Here is a 19,418-nt window from a genome sequence, read left to right as displayed (position 1 = left end):
CAGTCTTGATGCACTTTTGGGTTTAAAACGGGGAATTTTAAGATGGGTGGCTTTATAGTCCAGAAGACAGTGATGTGGTATTTTCCAAGCACATATCTGATTGCTTTGTGTGGAAATTCAACCATTTCTGAGTGTTTTTGGACTAACTAGTGACTGGGAGGTGAATGCTTAAAACAAAATACTCTTTAATAGGTACAGAGGACAGTATGACTTAATCTCTTAGGCCCCCAAAGGTATGTGGGACTGACAAATTAAATTTTAAGCTGGAGGGATTCTAGTTAGGTGAAATTATGCAGCTCCATCTGAGAAGCAGCTGTAGTGACCAACAGATTCAGGTTAGAAGCCAAGGCTATGAGATTGTAACCAAGTTACATACTCGGTGTTCTGTATGTTCATAATTCCCTAGAGTCCAAGGTGGTTCATGAATGATTTCTTTCATATAAACTATGTAGATACAGGATTTTGTTTTTACTTTCAGATCCCTGCCTCTGCAGTGGAAATGCCTGGATCAGCTGATGTGACGGGGCTAAATGTTCAGTTTGGAGCTCTGGAGTTTGGGTCAGAGCCTTCTCTCCCAGAGTTTGGGTCGGCCCCAAGCAATGAGAATATTAGCCAGGTGTCCAGCAACAGCTTGTACTCGAAACCTGTAAAGTACGTAAGAGTTCCATTCCTGCGTCCTTCTGTGTTCTCTGGTACCAAAAAAAGTGGCATGTGAAGATCAAGGTCTCTTGTGCCCAGGGGCTGTTTGGTGTAGCTGTCTCATAAGCAAAAGATAATTGCTTGTGAGCCTCAGTCTTTATTTTCTGAGGATGGCACCCTTAAAAGGAGGATGATCCCTTTTCTGATGACTAGAGAAACATTCTAAAAAACAGGTTGGCACGGAAGGGGGAGTGAATTGAACTTAAATGCCCTTTTCATGAGCTACCCTTCACATTGTTACTTTATCATTTTTAATTCTACTGATTCCCAAAGCTATTTAAGTGAGGGTTTGGCTCCCTCCCATCCCATCTCTCTTATAATTGACCCAGTAGAGATAAATGCATCACAACGTCCATCTGTGTCAGGAGACCAACATCACAGATTGAGGTCTGACTTCTGTAGGCTCAGCCTAAAGGCAGCCAGGCTCTGAAGTGGGCAGAAAGCCCTTATTAAAATGCTAATATCGTCAGTAAAAACAAGGGAAATGCAAACATAGCAGCCAAATACATGCTTACTTTTCAAATGTTCTTTCAGAGTTTTGTTTGTGTAAAATCTTCCTTAAAAAGTTTATGGAGGATTTGCAAAAATAAATTCCTCTATTCATCTTAACTTTTGTAAATGTTTTAAAAAATGCAATACAAACCTTAAAAAAGGAAGCAAGGGGGAAACACCCCTTCCAGTTTTGGCAGAGCAAACATTGCAGCATTGTGCTGATGTACGGGAGCCTGAAACAGACCATATAAACAGAAATGGAGGGATACCCAGTTTCTGTATCCAAGATCTGAAAAATATGACTTGTGTTAACTGTCTTAAAGTAATGTTTGTATCACAGGCAAGAAAATTTAGGTTTTAAAAAGTGCTTCTTAACCTGTAAAGTCCTACAAGATTGATGTTAACTCAAGCAATACTGGAAAGGCAACAAATGTAAAGAGTTTAGAAAGAGCTAGGGCAGTGTATGTAAACTGTCATGTATATTTACAGCAGTGTTGTGTAATAATAATACCTCTTATTTTAGTGCCTTTTGTCAGTAGATTTCAGAGTATTAGAATATTGACTAGAGGCCTCAGTCTGATCAGACACCATTATGCTGGGCTCTGGTACAAACACATGGTAAGAGGTGGTGTCTGCCCTTTAAACCTTACGATCTAAAAGCATAAGAAATCACTTGTGAAGTATAACATTAATTCTAGCCAGGAAAAAGCAGGAAAACAATTATCATAGCTGGCCTCTTTGAGAGGAGGAAAAATGGAACATGGGATGAGAAAAATACAGTTGTCCTAGGAAGGGGAAATGCCTCCTGTTGCGGAGCGAAAATGCTGACTCTGAACAGAGGGCCTGCTGTAACTTTAACCTAGGCCCACATTCAATTGTGTTATGCTAGGAGACTGGAACGTGAGCAACTTCTAGCTGAGCAAATGGGTATCCAGTTCCAGATTGCTGTGCAGAAGCTGGTAATGTCATGAAGGTATCTGAAATGACATTTAACAAGACGATAAATAACTTTTACTTTTTCAGTGATCCTTTGAATACCTCTTTGCCAATATCCAATACAGTACAGGAGTCCACCTACACAACCTCTGCCATCACTTCTTCCAGTCTGACCTGCTCATCCCAGAGCACTAGCCCCGTAACAACTTCTTGCTCCTATGACCAGACTTCTGTGCATAGCAGGATAGCATACCAAAGCTCCATGGCTCCATCGGATTCAACCCCTGTTGCAGTCACGGTGAGTAGATTTCAGAAACCTTTGATAATGAAAATTAATTAGGTTATTTGGGTGTTGGTGACATACTATGGCTATAGCTCAACTGTTTTGTTGAGCTTCGTAATAGTGGTTCTACTCTGAGACTTCAGTGGCTAACACAGAGATGATATTTTTGTCTGTTAACTTCTCTTGGACTAGTTAAAAGATTCTCTTTTGACCCCCTCCCTCCCAAACGCTATTGTTCTTTGCTGTAGCTTTTCTGGCCCTTCGGTCCTCTGATATGCAGATCTTTGTGATGTTTCTATGGATTTTGATTTCTTGATTTGCTCTTCAGTCTGTTTCTTGCTAACATTCTCATTTTGACTGACTCCTCCTTCCTGAAGCTTGGCATCTTGTTTTAAAAAAAACAAATGGATATTACCTGGCTACCATATCATCTTGCCAGCATCACTTCGGTGCAGAGACTGTTTATTATATTTGTACAGCATATAACACAGTGGGACCTGACCTGGTTAGGGCCTTCAGGCACAACCACATTATAAATGTTAAATAATAAAAAAAAAAAAATACAAGACCAAAGAGAACATGCTCGTTGCATTTTAAAGATCACAAGGTCAGCAGATCCACATAACTTGCATCCAAGAATATAAAAAGAGATGGCTGAAGAATTCACTGGGCTGTTAGTGATGAGTTACAAGTTTCGGTAAGTCTTGGGGAAGATGCTGAGGAAGTTCCAGAAGATGAAGAAAGCTAATGTTGTGCCATTATTTAAAAAGGGTAGATAGGATGACCTGAGTAATTATAAGCCTGTCACTCTGACATTGATCCTGAGCAAGATAATGGAGTAGCTGATACAGGGCTCAACTAATCAAGAATTATAGGAGGGTTAATGCCAATCAACACAGGTTTATAAAAATTAGATCCTGCCAAACTAACTTGGTATCCTTTTATGATGAGATTATGCATTTGGTTGATAAAGATAATAGTGTTTGATGCAATATACGTAGACTTCTGTGAGGCGTTTGACTTGGCGCTGGCTGACATTTTTATTAAAAATCTAGAATGATATATTATTAACAAGGCACACATTAAATGGATTAAAAGTTGGCTGATGGATAGGTCTTAAATTGTAATTGTAAACGGGGAATCATCATCGAGTAGGTATGTTTCTAGTGAGATCCTGCAGGGATCTGTTCTTGGTTCTACACTGTTGAGCATTTTTATTAATTACCTAGAGGAAAACAACATAAAATAATCACTGATAAAGTTTGCAGATGACACACAAACTGGGGGAGGTGGTAAATAACAGACAGGTCACCGATTCAGAGTAATGTGGATCACTTGATAAACTATATGAAAGCAAACAATGTGTGTTTTAATGCAGCTAAATATCAATATCTAGGAAAAAAGAACATAGAGCATACTTACAGCATGGAGAACTGTGTCTTGGGAAGCAACGATTCTGCAAAAGATCTGGGGTCATGTTGTCTAATCAGGTGAACGTGAGCTCCCAGTGTGACATTGTGGCCAAAAGAGCTAATGCGATCCTTGGATGCATAAAAAAGGGAATCTCATGCAGAAGTAGCTAAGTTATTTTACCTCTGTTTTTGGCGCTGATGTGACTGCTGTTAAAATACAGTGTCCAAGTCTCGTGTCCACAATTCAAGAAGGGTGTTGATAATTTGGAGAGGGTTTGGAGAAGTGCTGCAAGAATGATTTAAGGATTAGAAAAGAAGCCCTATCGTGATATACTCAAGGAGCTCAGTTGATTTAGTTTAACAAAGAGAAAGTTAAGGGATGACGTGATTATGGTTTTATAAGTACCTAAATGGGGATTACACATTTGATAAAGGACTTTTTTCAAGCTAGCAGAGAAATGTATAACAGGATCCAGTGGCTGAAAGTCAAAGCTAGACAAATTCAGACTGGAAATAAGGCATAAATTTGTAACAGTGAGGGTCATAACCATTTGTAACAGTGAGGGTCATAACCATTTGAAACACTTACCAAGGGTTGCCATGGATTCTCTGTCACCAGCAATTTTTAAATCAAGTTTGATGTTTTTCTAAAAGATCTGCTCTAGGGATTATTTTGGGGGCAGTTCTCTGGCCTGTGTTATACAGGAGGTCAGATTAGATAATCAGGATGGTCCCTTCTGGCCTTGGAATCTGCAGATCTGTGAATCTAAATGACAATAACATCTTCTTTGTATTTCTCCATATGAGCTCCTTGCAGCAATTTCAAACAGAATTATGTTCTGGTCTCTGTAACTTAATGGCTCAATCACATTTACCTTCTGAACCAAGCCCTATGTGATGGTGCTCAGGATGATCCAAGAAGCAATTGTTTCCTCTCAAACTTTATCTCCCAATGGAGAGTTCCAGCCTCTCTCTGTAATTTGTCTAGATGCAATTGTGTGTTCTGTTAGATCAGGGAGACAACAGTCTCTCACGTATCCCTGACTTTACCATCACTCATTCATACAACCTTCTTGTTTCATTTTTATTCCTGTGTCCCTGAGATGTCTCTCTCAAACATTGTACCTACACTTTCCTAGGATATAATTTAGCCCAGGGGTCGGCAGCCTTTCAGAAGTGGTGTGCTGAGTCTTCATTCATTCACTCTAATTTAAGGTTTCACGTGCCAGTAATACATTTTAGTGTTTTTAGAAGGTCTCTTTCTATAAGTCTATAATATATAACTAAACTATTGTTGTATGTAAAGTAAATAAGGTCTTTAAAATGTTTAAGAAGCTTCATTTAAAATTAAATAAAATGCAGAGCCCCCTGGAGCAGTGGCCAGGACCCAGGCAGTGTGAGTGCCACTGAAAATTAGCTCACATGCCGCCTTCAGCACCTGTGCCATAGGTTGCCTACCCCTGGTTTAGCCCAAGGAATGGCAGTCGATTATTTTACATCCCTCTTGACTTTCAGTTTGGAATGAATATAAAGTTTTGCAATGAGCAGCCTATTAAATGTCTGAATCATGTAGGATTTTTAATACCACCTCTGTATACTCATTTGTTTTTCCTTTGTTTACAGAATGGGCACAGTGGTGTTCGAACACAGCCAACTCTTGACAGTAAGTTTATAAAGCTTCACTATAGACGCAACTGTTTTTCTGACCGTCCCCTACCCTTCAACATGCACACCATTGTAATAGATAACTTTTAGAGAAAGTTGTACAAAATCTTGTTTAATTTTTGGCTGAACAGTTTGAGTTTTAAACTTGGTATCAGAAAATAAACACACAGCTTGCAAAAGCCCCATTGCTACTCTGTCCTTTCAGAGCACACGTTGCCGCAACCAGAGCTGTCCCCTCTGAGTCCCTCAGCAAACCATCAATTCTTAAAGGGACAGAGCATAGGTAAATATAACCCTGATGTTCCCTTGAGTGCTGCACTCCCCCCATGTAAATGTAACATTGTCCCAACATTTCTGTTAACTATGTATAACATACAGTTCATTCATTTGATTTATTAGAAGTCTACAAGTTGCACAAACTCGTAAATGGTTTGAGGGGTAGCCATGTTAGTCTGTATCAGCAGAAACACCAAGGAGTCCTTGTGTCACCTTAGAGACTAACAAATTTATTTGGGCATAAGCTTTCGTGGTCTAAAACCCACTTCATCAGATGCAATCTGATGAAGTGGGTTTTAGCATCTGATGAAGTGATGCTAATTTTAACCCACTAAAGTTTATGCCCAAACTTGTAATTTTCATTCTCAACTGTGTCTTTGGATGTGTCTCTCACACGTTCTGGTACTGATGGTGGAAATGTATGCATCTCTCTTCAGTTTTTCATAATAAGCAGAAAGTCTGGCAATTTTAGTTCCAAAATCCAACTGAACAATCAGTTCTGAACACCGTAGATCCCTAAAGATATTCATATATTAAGAAATAAAAGTTCTGTATGAGCAGTGATATAATCATGATAACTCGAAGTCACTGGGCATATGGCAAACTATCTAGGGAACATACTAAATTAACATCATAACAAACTATCCAGAATTATAAAATGTGTCATTTAATTTTAGAGCAGTAGACCATGAGTCAATATCACTTTACTAGTATTACATGTATCTTGGATAGACTGCAGGATAAGGTACAAGAATAGGCATTTGGTATGTCATCTGACAAACATGAGGATAGCCAAATGGTGCATTCAATAGTTCAGTAGTTGGATTTAGGCACTGATAAGTAGGTGTCCCTAAATGTTCATATTTTTGGTCTGTGTGGCTCATCTTTTTCTAGTTGGATGATCTGGAGTGTCAGTGGATTGTTCTGGTGATCTGACCTCTTGTGCACTGCTGATTTCAGGTTGCATTGTGTCATTTTGCCATTCATATTTTTCAGTGGCTGGTGTGAATAGCACATCAGTCTGATGCAGTTTCCAAATTCACAGGGTCAACCACATCCTCATTTCCCAGATGTGGATGAAATGCTTCTGTCTTGGAATTCACAATCTGGTACCATCACATAATGTAATTCATCTTCACCCTCATTATCATAATCACTGAAGTCCAAATGCTTGTTCTCATCTTTATCTCTTGTTGCGCTAGTTTGCCTTGGTCTCTGTTTCTTCCTTTGTTGTGGTTTAGAAGGTGTTACATCCAAGAGCAAGCTGTCACAGGGAACTAAAAGATTGCAGTGGAGAACTCTTGAAAACATCCTTTCCCATCTTTTGCTTTTTAATTCATAGACTGGACTATTCCCTTTCTTTTCAAATAAAACATAAATCTTATCTTCCCAATAGGATCTTAATTTTCCTGGTCACCCTCTCTGAAAGATTCTGCACAAGCACTGTCACCAGCAGGAGGGCAGCACCAGGCGCTTTTTGACCATAGTGATATTTACCACCAGTAGCAGATTTTTAAGAACACTTTGATGCCAGTTCATAGGCTTCTTTCATCTGCTGTATCCATTTCTCAGCTTAATCTTTATGGTGCCCAGGTGTACACTGAGTTTATAGGTAAACCAAATGCAATGTCAATGGGCAAACATGGTGATCTTCCATATAATACATAGAGAGGAGAACTCTGTAGCTTCATTTTGTGTACAGTTAGAAACTTAGATGATCTTATTTAAAGAAGACTTTCCAGCTTGACTTTTGTTCTTCTAGCAAGGTTCACAACATAGCGAAGAGTTCAGTTCTGTCTTTCTACCTGCCCATTACCTTATGGGTGGTAGGGGGTTGTGAGAGATGTAAAATTGAAACGATAGTGCTACAACTTTCTGAATACATTATTTTCACACTTAAATGGTTCTGTTGTAACTGTTAGTTGGCTGGTGAGGTTTCTTTTGCTTGACTCATGTACAGACTCTAGTAACATAATGTTTGATCTTTGCCTTCGTCTGTGGCCAATTAAACCAATCTCTTGAAAGACTGATTACTTTCTCTGGTCTTAAATGTCCCATCTCTTCATAAGCAGCAAAGAGTCCTGTGGCACCTTATAGACTAACAGACGTTTTGGAGCATGAGCTTTTGTGGGTGAATACCCACTTCGTCGGATGCATCTCTTCATGTAGCTCTTGATTCCCTTTCTTATTTATTTTTCAGGTAATACCAGTTGATTTTGTAACTTGGTTTTTCGGTAAAGTATTCTGTTTCCAGATGCAATGGTGTGACTCACATGCATATTACCATAGCCTCCTGTGTTCTCTTGGTTATTTTGTCTTTACCTCATGGATTTATAATGAAGAATTTTAGCAACAGCTGCATCTTTGTTTAGAACTTCCAAAATGTCATCTTGTGGAAATGGTTTTATGGTGGATTTAATACCCATGGAGATGAGTTTCTACTGGCAAAGGGGTGGTAGTAACAGCTGCTGACTAAGATACCGTGTCATCTTTTTGTACATCCAAGGACTGAAAGACAGCATTAAAATCTTTTTTTGTCTCTCTTGTGCATTCTGTCATATATTTTTCCATATCAAGGGGCACTCTGGATAAAGCATCTGGCTTCACATTAGATTTCCCTAGATGATATTTAACTTTGAAGTTAGTCAGCTAATTCTGAAGCCTGTATGCTGTGGCATTCAGCCTGGCAGAAGTGAAATCATAGATTAACAGGTTGCTGTTGCTGTAAACTATGGGTTTTGTGTGTATAGAAATAATCATGGAATTGGTCAGTAACAGCCCACTTCAAAGGTAGAAACTCCAGCTTTCCTTAGCGAAAGTGATAATTCTCCTTAGCTGTAGTACATGTTCTTGACTCATACCAATTACTCTATTTACTTTCTTGACATTTAATAGAAGACTGCACTTAGTTCCTTATTGGAAGCATCTGCATGAAGAATAAAGGGTTACGCAAAATCAGGATAGGCTGCTGTTTGTGTTTTTAAAACGTTTTGATGATGCTCAGTCCAGAGAAGTGGCTGTTTGGAGTATATCTGTCCAAATGCCTCTCCTTACCCTTTAGCTTTCTTCTTTTTCCAAGCCACTTTTGACAGTGATGAGTCAGATTCCAGTGAAACAATCAGCAAGTCATACAGTGGCTGTGCTATTCTAGAAAAGTCTGGAATGTAGCTTCGATAGTAGATGATGAAGCCTAGCAGTTTACAGAGTTCCCCTATTGTGTTCCGTGATTTCTCTGCAGAGCACAGAATCAAGGTGTCAGTTGGAGTTGTCTTGTAACCTTCATCAGATACCACCATTCCCAAGTAATGTTTTAAAGGTCATATCTAGAAACTTTCATCTTAATTATTCTGTGACTGTTGCAATGCTCTCCTTACGTTCTCTGTGTGTTCTTCAAAAGTGCCACTGTCCACAGGAACATTGTCCAGGTAGGGAAATGCATACGTCATACCATATCATCTTCTAACAACTTAGCTGTCTCTCGAGAGGATGGATTTATTAGTGATGGAGAAAAAACCCTGTTTGTTGCTATAGCAAGTGTCTACGCTACATTGGTGTAGCTGGAGTGCTGCAACTTGTGCTGCTGTAGCACTTGTAGTGTGGACATACCCTAAATTGGGTACTCTGGGTTGCAGCTTGGGTGTTTAATGGTAAATACAGGCCATTCTGGTAGATCTGATAGTGTCGGCTTTGCCTCTGCTCTCTTGTGATTTTCCTGCATGACATCTGACTGGTAGTGTTCTGTACTGCCACATCTGAAATGGTGGTCACAAGTACTGCCTCTGCCAGATGGTCTGCAGCCAACAAATCCTCTTTTCTGGGGTTGCCTGCCTGCATGTGTGCTTGTACCATTCAGCTCTTTTGTGTGCACCCAGACAGCTTGCTGCTTATACTGATTTGAGTTCATCAGTACTGGCCTTTAGTTCCCTTATCTCATCCATCAGCAAGTCACCTTTGGAGATTCCTTTCACTCAGGAGGAGGTGCTGCTTCCCCTTCTGACCTGTGCTCTGTCTGTATATGGCAGTTTCACAGAATTACAAGCTGCTGCCATAGCATGCGCTCCATTCCCCAACTTCTGATGTTTCTCTGCTTCCTTAGCTACAGCAGTGTGTAGCTTCTCAAACAAGGTCTCATGTGCAACTTGATTATCTTTTAGACAAGGTTGCATCACAGTCTGAATATCCTGTCACGACTGAACGGAGGAATGTGTTTTGTTGCAAAGACATGGTTATATCTTAGGTCAGAGTCAGCTCCTTGTGAGGCAAACAGAACTTTCTCTCTGAAATCAAGTGCTCAGACTAGGAAATCCTGACGTGTCCTTTGGCGCTTGCGCTGGGCTTAAGAGCTGCAGGTGAAGTTCAGTTGCATCTTTTCCCCGGTTATAAGACCTTGAGATGTTCCTCAGTTTTGGCAGGCTTGGTTAGTTTTTTCCTTCCAGCTAGCTCCTGAGGCTCAGTCCAAGGCAAACTGTCCTAATCATAGCTTCTGTTATCTCAATGTACCCCTTTCAAATCGCACTTTCAGTTTGATAACGCAGACTGCTTAGCCTCAGTTATTCTATCCTTTTGGGGGAGTTCCCAGTCTGTCCTGTTGCTTTTAAATGTTTACAGTGGTGGTGTAGCCGTGCTGGTCCCAGGATATTAGAGAGACAAGGTGTGGAAGATACCACCTAACCCACTTGTGTCTGTTATTTTACAGTCTTTCTTTAAAATTGGTGGTTTTCTGGGATAGGTTGACACATTTTCCCCAGGGGTTTGTCATTTAATTTCTCTCATGCTTTTCTGAAACTGTATTTCAAGTGACTTTGCAGACCTTCAATTTTTAAAGGGACAAGGCACTGGTAACTGTAACCCGGTATTTTCTTGTGAGCTGCACTTTTACCTCTTTGCTAATAATGAAATGTTTAATCAGTCTTATTAAATTTGCTCCCAGATGTGTAACACTGAATAGACTTGGAGTCACCGGGAAGTTCCCAGTTTTATTTTTTTAATTCTCATGCCACATTGATGTCAACCAGATGTTTCTTACCAATTTTCCAGCTTCCCATTTGGAGAACAGATAGATCATAATTTTATTTTTAGTGAAGTTCAAAAAGAATGTGGCTTTGTTTTGTTATCTTTTGTTGTCCTGCAGCAAACTTCTGGGAATAAGGTTGGCTAAAATGCTCCCTCTGCTGGATGGCTTGTCTGCTGCAGTAGAGCAAAAAACATGCTGATGCATAGGCAGTGTTTGTTTGGCCTTTTTGCTTAACTTTTTTTCATGTATTATCTTACTGGTTGTACCCCCTGTGGATCACTTTTGGTATTCCTATTATTATCAATAACACTATGCTTTTCTGCCCTATGTGAGCGTGTCTGTGTTCCTTTTTTATGGGTTGCAGCACAGATTGATCTCCCTGTAAACCCACCCCCTCAGCCCCACACCTTGTGCCCATCCTAACTCTGGGAAGGTATCCATCTCTCAAAAACCACCCTCAAGGTTGGCGTCAGAAGTAGGGCAGTTTGTCCTTCAAGTACTCGTTTCTTATACAAGTTTTGTGAACAGAGGTCTTGAGTATCCAGATCTGTAAACCTGGCATGTTTTCATCAGCACAAAATTCAGTTTAAGGTTTGAAAAAAAAAGCTTGAGAGACTGCTGATTTACCATCTTTGAATCAGTTGCTCTCAAAATATCTGTAAAATACTGTTCCAGTTGAAAATTGGTTTACAATCCAAACAGGAGCTGCCACAACGCAGCAGGTAAACAAACTGGCCTAGCCCACTAGGGGACTTACCATGGCGAGCCGTGTGCCAGATGTTGCCAACCCCGATCGAGCTCATAGAGAGTCCCCTCTGCCCACCCCCAATCCTCAATTTCTGTTAACATTGCTGTCTTCTGTTATACAGGTTTGTAAACTGGGAACCATCTTTGACTCCTCCCACACTTACCCTACACATCCAGGCTATGTTCAGATCCTTCTTTTTTTTCCTTAACACACTCAAATTGTGACCTTTTTCTTTCTGTCCCTGCTGTTAAAACTGTAGTCCAAGTCCTCCTAATCGTCCATCTTGACTTCTGTCACCTTCTCTCTGATTTCCACATCATGCCTTTCCCAACCCCTCCTATCCTTTCAAAATATGACAGCTGGGACTATATTCCTGCCCATTGCCCTAACTATGTCACTCCTCTCTTCAGTTCTCTTGCCTGGTTTCCCCTTTCTAATACTATACCAATACTATAGGCTAATACTATAACAGGGTTCAAAAGGGAGGTAGATTCATGGGAGATAGGTCCATCAGTGGCTATTAACCAGGATGGGCAGGGATGCTGTCCCTAGCCTCTGTTTGCCAGCAACTGGGATTGGGTGACAGGGCTTGCATCACTTGATGGTAACCTGTCTGTTCATTCCCTTTGGGGCACCTGCCATTGGCCACTGTCAGAGGACGGGATACTGGGCTCGATGGACCTTTGGTCTGACCCAGTTTGGCCATTCTTATGTAATCTAAACACATCCTGTGCAAGTGTCTTGTCCTTCCTGTCTAGGCCCTTCATGACTCTTTCTCCCCTCCCGCCTTGCTTGTCCTGCCTTGTCTCTTATAGTGTTACCCTGGCTGCTTCCCCCTCTGCAAAGGGATGCCAGCCTTATTCATCCAATTATCAGCTTCTCCTTCTGTGCCACCCCTTATGCATGCAGCACCCTCTCTGAGTCTGAGTGATCTGGATAGTCACAGCCTCCTCCTTCAGATCCCTCCTCAAAATCCATTTCTGCTTTGACCCTAACAAGAATTCAGCCAGTCAGCAGTGGCTTGTGTGTCTATCAGGACCAGCTAGTTTTATTTTTTTTAAATGGCATCTTCATGAACCATCATGTAGTGCAGTTGCTCCCTGTGTCACTACATGCTTTTATTTTCATCACCCTCATCCTCCCTTCCCTTTCTTTGTTTCTCATACTCATTGCACTTGGTTTCAGACTGTAAGTTCTCAAGTGTAGTCACTGTTGATATTTGTTTGTATAGCACCTAACACATTGGGAGGACCTGATCCTGACTGGGGGCCTTGGAGAGTTAGAACAAAACAGCTAACATGGAAAGACAATGATGCTTAACTTCCAAGCACATATCTGAATTGTACTGTGGACACTTAAGACTGAGTCTTTTCATCCCACTTGTATTTTGCATACCAGTTAATAGTTAACTCATTGGAGCGTAGTCACTGAAACCATGAGGTATAAAAAGATAGAGCTGTATGAAAGGCGTAACTGGCCTTCTGAAGCTTAGCAGCAAATGGCTGTTCAGTGTACCTGCTTGTGAATTTCAGCAAGTAGTTTGAGAACTTGTGAATTTCCATGTTGTAATTGAAGTTCTTCATAGGACATCACAGAACAACAGCATGGATTTAACAGGGTAATTACATTACTGTCCTAGAATCCTCCAGCTTAAAATTACAAGGCAGCGATCCCCGGGAAAGGTGCATTTGTAATAAGTAGGTGACTTTTAACAGTAGAACAGTTCATTCTCAGCATTTTCCGTCCTAGGAGGAGTAAAACAAAGTCATGTTAGTCATCTGTTTGAGTCACCAAAAGTGCTCAATGAAAGGATGTTATGTTTGAATGTAGCTTGTTTTGTTTCATTGTCAGCACTTCCCAAATACTTGTAAACCATTTATTAAAGGGATGTACTTCCTTGCTACTCTGAACCAGTTAGTTGTACGTAATATTTTTTTGTCCAAAACTCACTTGAAGTGCATCAAAACGGTGTCTTGTTCTTGTTTACAAATAGATTAAATTTTTTTATTTCTACAGCATCATAGATACAACAAATCCTTGTCACGCTTTCGCTTCAAGTTAGACTAGGTGTAACAGGAAGAGCAGAGTGAAATGGGGGAGGAAGAAAAGGGAATTGAAAGATGCACAGAGTGTTACCTTAGTTGCATACAAGCCACTAACTCCTTTATTTTCTAGTGAATTTGGTGTCTGCAGTTTTTTTACAGCTAGCAGTTCTTCATTCTTGACTAATAAAGCCATTGAGATGGAAATCTGAGTGTGAAAAACCCTATAGAGAGGGCAAGAATGGAGGTCATCTACCCAAAATAAGTGAGTCTTGAGGAAAGACAGTGAGGAAGTGGCTACATCAGGGTTGTGGATGATGCTCCAGGCATGGGCAAAAGCACAAGGTTGTAAGAGTAGATCGCTATGAGATTATAAAGACATGCTGTGTTTGTAGAGCAGGAGTAGGCAACCTATGGCACGCATGCAAAAGGCGGCACATGAGCTGATTTTACAGTAGATCTCTCACTGCTGGGTCCTGGCCACCGGTCCGGGGGGCTCTGCATTTTAATTTAATTTTAAATGAAGTTTCTTAAACATTTTAAAAACCTTATTTACTTACATTCAACAATAGTTTAGTTACATATTATAGACTTATAGAAAAAGACATTCTAAAAATGTTAATGTGTTACTGGCACATGAAACCTTAAATTAGAGTGACTAACTGAAGACTCAGCACACCACTTCTGAAAGGTTGCCGACCCCTGTTGTAGAGCATAGGGTGGAAGTGGGCCAGTTAGGAGAGGAACAGAGATGTAGGCTAAGGTTGGGAAGGGCCTTGAAAGTGAGGACGAGGAGTTCAAAATTGATGTGAAAGAAGATTGGAATGAATGCGGGAGATTCAAAGCAGGGGAGTGACAGACCAGTGGGTGCCAAAAAAATAAAAAGATGACGATAGATAAATAAAGGAATGTCACTCATTAAAAATCTACTAATGAAAACCTTAGCCCTGCCAAAGGAAAGGTGGTATGGCTTTACCAGTGCTTGTGGAATTTACTCCAATAGCCAAGTCAAGCAGGTCACTAAGTCATCGGTTCCAATTCATCACACACTGGTAAATTGACTGGAATGTGCTGGCTTGCCTTAAAGTCTCTCTGTTCCTCAATCAAATATGTGGGGTTGTGTGTCCTGGAATTCCTTTCTGATTGGCTTTTTCTAACTTGCAGCTACTTCATCAGTTCCAACGTCTAAGACAGAAGCCTCTCCCTCGCTACCTACTGCGGCGTCTCTGCCTAGCACGGCGTCCTCCACTGCTTCGCTTCTGCCTTCAGCTCCACAGCACACAGCAGCGTTACCCAGCTTACCCCAGTCCAGTGACTTGGCCAGCAGCTCACTCTCCCAGTTAAGCAGGTACAGTAGGAGGACAAAGGAAAACAGGTTGAATTTGGGCTTAGTGGCAGTGTGCACAGGATAGATATGGGTCAGTGTACAAGGTGACTCCAGGTAAATGCGGCCCCCTCTCTTGTTTTAACCTGAACTAGGATAGGTATTCATAAGAGATCCAGGATAATGTTTCTGGTTGGAATATAAGAACCACATGCTACATTTCAGCAGTACTGTGCCCACAGATCTCTGTTCTTGGAGTTTCATAGATTTAGCAGCAATATCCTATTTAAGGATCTGCTGCTTCAGCATAGCCAATAGTGGATTCCAAATGAGACACTCATACATTTATTTGGTGTTTCTGCTGCCGTGTCCACAGCACCAGCTATTGACCTGGCCAGTTTTTTAGCCTATAAAAATCCAATTCTTTAGCCGTTGCTTTTCTGACCATATTTAAATGTTGTAGATGTTTAAATCCTGGATTGTCACACATTTAAAGTAAAAAATGTCTACATTGGGACTGAGGGCTGAGTGGTTCCTAGTGCTTCTTGCTAAGATGCTTCCTTGAGGAAATGTGAACTATCAGATTGAAGCTCTGGGAAGTTCTGTCCATCACCACTCAGCTCTTCTGTGCCTGCTGTTTGCTTCCCACTGCACATAATTAAAGCTTTGTTCTTGAACAGGTGTCATCGTCAGTCTGCATTAATTATATAAATTACTTGCGCTGTTTGACCTCTGCACTTTATTTCTTGAATTTAGCAATGGATTGAACCAGGGCCTAATGGGTGTTGTCCATCTCCCAGCTAGTGCATGTTCGTGCCCTGTTGGACAGCCAGTGTTGAGTGAAGTCTTAAATGCCTCAAATACTTGGAATTATTCCTTTCACCGGAGACTTGATCTCTCACATTTTTGCTGTACCATCTTTCATCCAAAAGGGATCCAAAGCGCTTCACAAACGATGAGCGAGGCGCCTGGCTAGAAATTTGGGTTTGGGTGTGCATGATGTGGGGCAGACTTGGAGTAACCTGAAAAGACAGTGATGCCTGATTTCCAAGCACATATCTGACTTGCATGTGCAGACAGCTCATGAGTCTGAGTCTTTTCAGTAGTGGGCTCCCTGATGAATCAAGGTGTCGAGGGAATGTGCATTTCAAAAACTACCTGTGCATGACTGAACCATTTCCCTCCTTCTGCCACAGTGTCTCCTCATCCTGGTGGCTGCAGGAGAGGGAGGCACTAAAAGTCTTAGTGAAATTGATCTGTAAAGCTGCAGAGGTGTATGCTGGGTCTCCTCCTTGACATGCCTCAAAGGGCCTGGGCCTGAATTAGGAAATGCCCTACAGTATTCACTTTCAGTCTGGTTATAAACACCACTGGTGCATCTCCAAAGAAAATGCCTGTATTTAATCATGGTCAGGACACTTGTCCTCCTGCCCCTCACTGACATGAATGGGGCTTTCTTATTGCCAGAATTCTCAAGGGAGCATATAGATGTGTGCGTGATGAGCAGACCTGGTTCTGAGCTGCTTTACTCTTCTGGATGATTGGCTTTATTTGTGGTAGTTCCATTTTGCTTGCTCCTTATTTTGCTGGGGTGGCATTAGTTTTGGGGTGGGAGGAAAGATGAAGCTGTTAAGCATTTTAAATGACCAAGAACAAGCTTTAGTCACCTGCCAAGAAGGCTTTTAAAGGACTGTTGCTGAAATCTGGTGCTGGTGTTGCTGTTAGCACTATAAGCTTGGAGGTGGGACTCCTTGATCGATAGAAAACAAGTAGTTGTGGGAAGAATGAATGTACTCCCTAAAAGTAGAATCTCTACAAGAGTCCATTTCCACTATTTACAAAAATGTTGAGCCTTTCCCCTGAAAATAAACTAGCTGAGTTGTGCTGGATGTGGGGGGACAGTCTAACTCAAGGAGGAGAAAAACAAAACAATACAAGAAATGAGAGTTGATTAAAAAATTAAGGTTAGGAGTTTGAGAATGGCTGGCTTGCCTGAAAATGTAGGAACTGGGAAGACAGTATTCCTTCTGCTGATGAGGCATCAGAAGATTCACATCTGGCAGGAAGAATGTAGATTCATTTCTGCTAGGAGACTTCTGAGGAGTAAGTCTGCCTCTGAGAACTGTCCTAATGTATGTGAACCCCTGATGGTGAAAACAAGGTCCTTACTGTTGCAAAAGGAGCTGATCATTTGTTGATTTCAAGGCTGAGTTCTGTCCTTTATAATTCTATAGCTCTCAGGAGAAATGAAGCTTTTCCTTTGTAAACAAGATGAGGGATTTAGGTCTTTAAATCATCTGATTAAATCAAGAGTGTACTTTGGCAATCAATTTTTTTAAATTCAGAAAGTGGAGACCTGCCTAAAGCTGTGAAGGTTTGAGAGCTCAGAATCCTAGCTTGAGGAGTCTACATGACATACAGATCCATGCAAACTCCTATTGTTTAGTCTTTTTTTAATTTTTGTTTGAACCACTCTTCCTGTATCTTCTCACTGTAGTTCTACCTAGAATTTCTGTAGTGGGTATTCTGTGTGATGGATGCTTTAACATGCTCTGATTCCCAGAGTTTGACACTGTTTGAATATTTTAAAACATAATGGGAATTAGTTTGTGTATAAGAGTGACAAGGTGGGTGAGGTAATATCTTATTGGACCAACTTCTGTTGGTGAAAGAGACAAGCTTTTGAGTTCCACAGAGCTGTTCTTTAGAAGTTGGTCCAATAAAAGGTATTACCTCACCCTCTCTCTCTCTAATCCTGGGACCAATATGGCTACAACAATGCTACAGATAACAATAGAAGAGATGTAGTATTATGTATGCCTATTGTGAGTGATTAAAATGGATTTGGGGGCTCAGTGGTGTGATTTCTGTTTGAAGCTGGAATTCCCTTTTGGTGTTCTATATGACAAGTGTTCTTCCTGCTTTTAGTTCACCATTTTTAATCTACACTTCTGTGTTCCCCATTTTCGTGAAGGTGTTGAGACCATTAGCAGAATTGTGGTGGTAATACTCTGTAATGTTCATTAGTGGGGTCAGTATTATGCAGTTGAATTCAGATGGAATTCTGTTTCTTATTGTAAATGGCTTGTCATTGCTTTGGCAACTCCATAAGAAACTTTTACTCATTTAAAACATGAGATATTTACAAGCACTAATGAGCAATGTCGCCTTGTCAGTCACAATGACTTTCTTATAACGCTGAGAGGATGGTAGTTAATTGCCATTCTCCGCTATAAGAAGATCTTTGACTTTATGTTGCTTTTGATTCCAGAAGTGGTTTTCTGTATATATCAATAACTTTTAGTGTTAAAATAAATCACTAAAACATTAAAGTATTTTTAAATGCTTTTATAATGTGCAGTTGTGAGAAATTTCAGGATGATTAGTCTGTTTAGTTTAGTTTTATTGATTGATCCTTTAAAATTTGTCTTTCTAGTTCCCTCTCTAATCATCAGAGCAGCCTCTCCTCTGCTGCAGTGCTGTCTGCAAGTACCTCACATGCAGTAAGTCCTGTTTGAGTCATAACTGCTATTAAGTCTACATTGTTGTCTGCAGTGTTGAAATACGTTATCTACTTATGCTAAACAATCTGTTCCGCATTGCATTTAGCTGTGACACTCTTGAGTTTGTTTTCCCAGAGCTGAAGAAGAGCTCTGTGTAAACTCAAAAGTTGGTCCAATAAAAGATTTTACCTCACCCACCTTGTCTCATTAAATCTACAGTCAGTTTTCCTGATAAAGGTTTAAGATGCCTATCAAGCTGTCTGGAGTGGTACCAGCCTCAGGGCAGACGGCTAAGAAGCAGGGCACAAGTCTCAAACTAGTTTTGAATTCTGTCCTTAGCTTCACCAACCAAGTATCAAGTGTGAACTCCTAAAGCATTATTTCAGCCTTAACATGGGCTCCACAGACAGGCCCCTTGGCGCACTCATCTGTCTTGCCACCCGTGCAAGCTTGCCTTTGTGAGAAATGGTCCCTTTACACCAAAAGTCAATATTCAGGTTACTCCCAGTCCCAAAATGCTAGTCACTTACCCGGGTCAATTGCACCTTAAATTCTATATCAAAGACAACACTTGTAGCCAATCCTATAATAAACTAAGAAAAATAAATGAGTTATTTACAAGGATAAAGCAGGTAAACATACACACAAATGAGTTAGTCTTAAGTTCCAAAAGGTGATAGATGCGCCTATTATAAGCAGGCTCTGTAAGTCCTTTAGGGCTAACCCATACCAAGCACTGCGGATCTTTTGCTTGCTCCTCAGAGTCTAAGCAGCATAAAAGACCCAGTTTCTTCTTGTCAGGGATTTTTATTCCCTTCCTCCCAGAGTTCAAGCTGATGGGATCAGCTCATGCACCGGTCTCCTCTTCATGGGGGTGGGAGGAGGAATGCAGTTTAACAAAGTCTTTGTCCTTTGATGTTTAACAGTAGCTCATTTGGTTTCAGTTAGTCTTTTTGTGTACAGGACCTAACACCACCTTTAGGAAGCCAGCCTTTACATTAGTCAATGCTTCTTTCCTGTTTAG

At 40.8% G+C, this 19,418-nt stretch overlaps 1 protein-coding gene and 3 non-coding genes across 7 annotated transcripts in view; all 4 read left to right on the top strand.

The window, feature by feature from the left end:
- UBAP2 (ubiquitin associated protein 2) overlaps nucleotides 1–19,418 on the top strand; it is a 145,986-nt gene that overhangs the window by 93,463 nt on the left and 33,105 nt on the right. For 3 of the 4 annotated variants that reach the window (XM_030565760.1, XM_030565758.1, XM_030565757.1), the window contains 6 exons: nucleotides 479–651; nucleotides 2,215–2,425; nucleotides 5,446–5,485; nucleotides 5,693–5,770; nucleotides 14,732–14,915; nucleotides 18,328–18,394. In XM_030565760.1, the coding sequence (XP_030421620.1) occupies nucleotides 479–651; nucleotides 2,215–2,425; nucleotides 5,446–5,485; nucleotides 5,693–5,770; nucleotides 14,732–14,915; nucleotides 18,328–18,394 (753 nt within the window). The remainder of the gene's footprint in view (nucleotides 1–478; nucleotides 652–2,214; nucleotides 2,426–5,445; nucleotides 5,486–5,692; nucleotides 5,771–14,731; nucleotides 14,916–18,327; nucleotides 18,395–19,418) is intronic. The other variant, XM_030565759.1, reaches the window with a different exon arrangement.
- Nucleotides 58–143, top strand: LOC115654137. Its single transcript, XR_004001120.1, has one exon. It is a non-coding gene; the product is annotated as a small nucleolar RNA SNORD121A (small nucleolar RNA).
- LOC115654140 lies at nucleotides 12,823–12,901 on the top strand. Its single transcript, XR_004001123.1, has one exon. It is a non-coding gene; the product is annotated as a small nucleolar RNA SNORD121A (small nucleolar RNA).
- On the top strand, nucleotides 15,913–15,995 carry LOC115654139. Its single transcript, XR_004001122.1, has one exon. It is a non-coding gene; the product is annotated as a small nucleolar RNA SNORD121A (small nucleolar RNA).

Source organism: Gopherus evgoodei, chromosome 6 (genome assembly GCF_007399415.2).
Source record: "Gopherus evgoodei ecotype Sinaloan lineage chromosome 6, rGopEvg1_v1.p, whole genome shotgun sequence".
Taxonomy (NCBI): Eukaryota; Metazoa; Chordata; order Testudines; family Testudinidae; genus Gopherus; species Gopherus evgoodei.
This window is presented reverse-complemented; position numbering and strand designations above follow the sequence as displayed.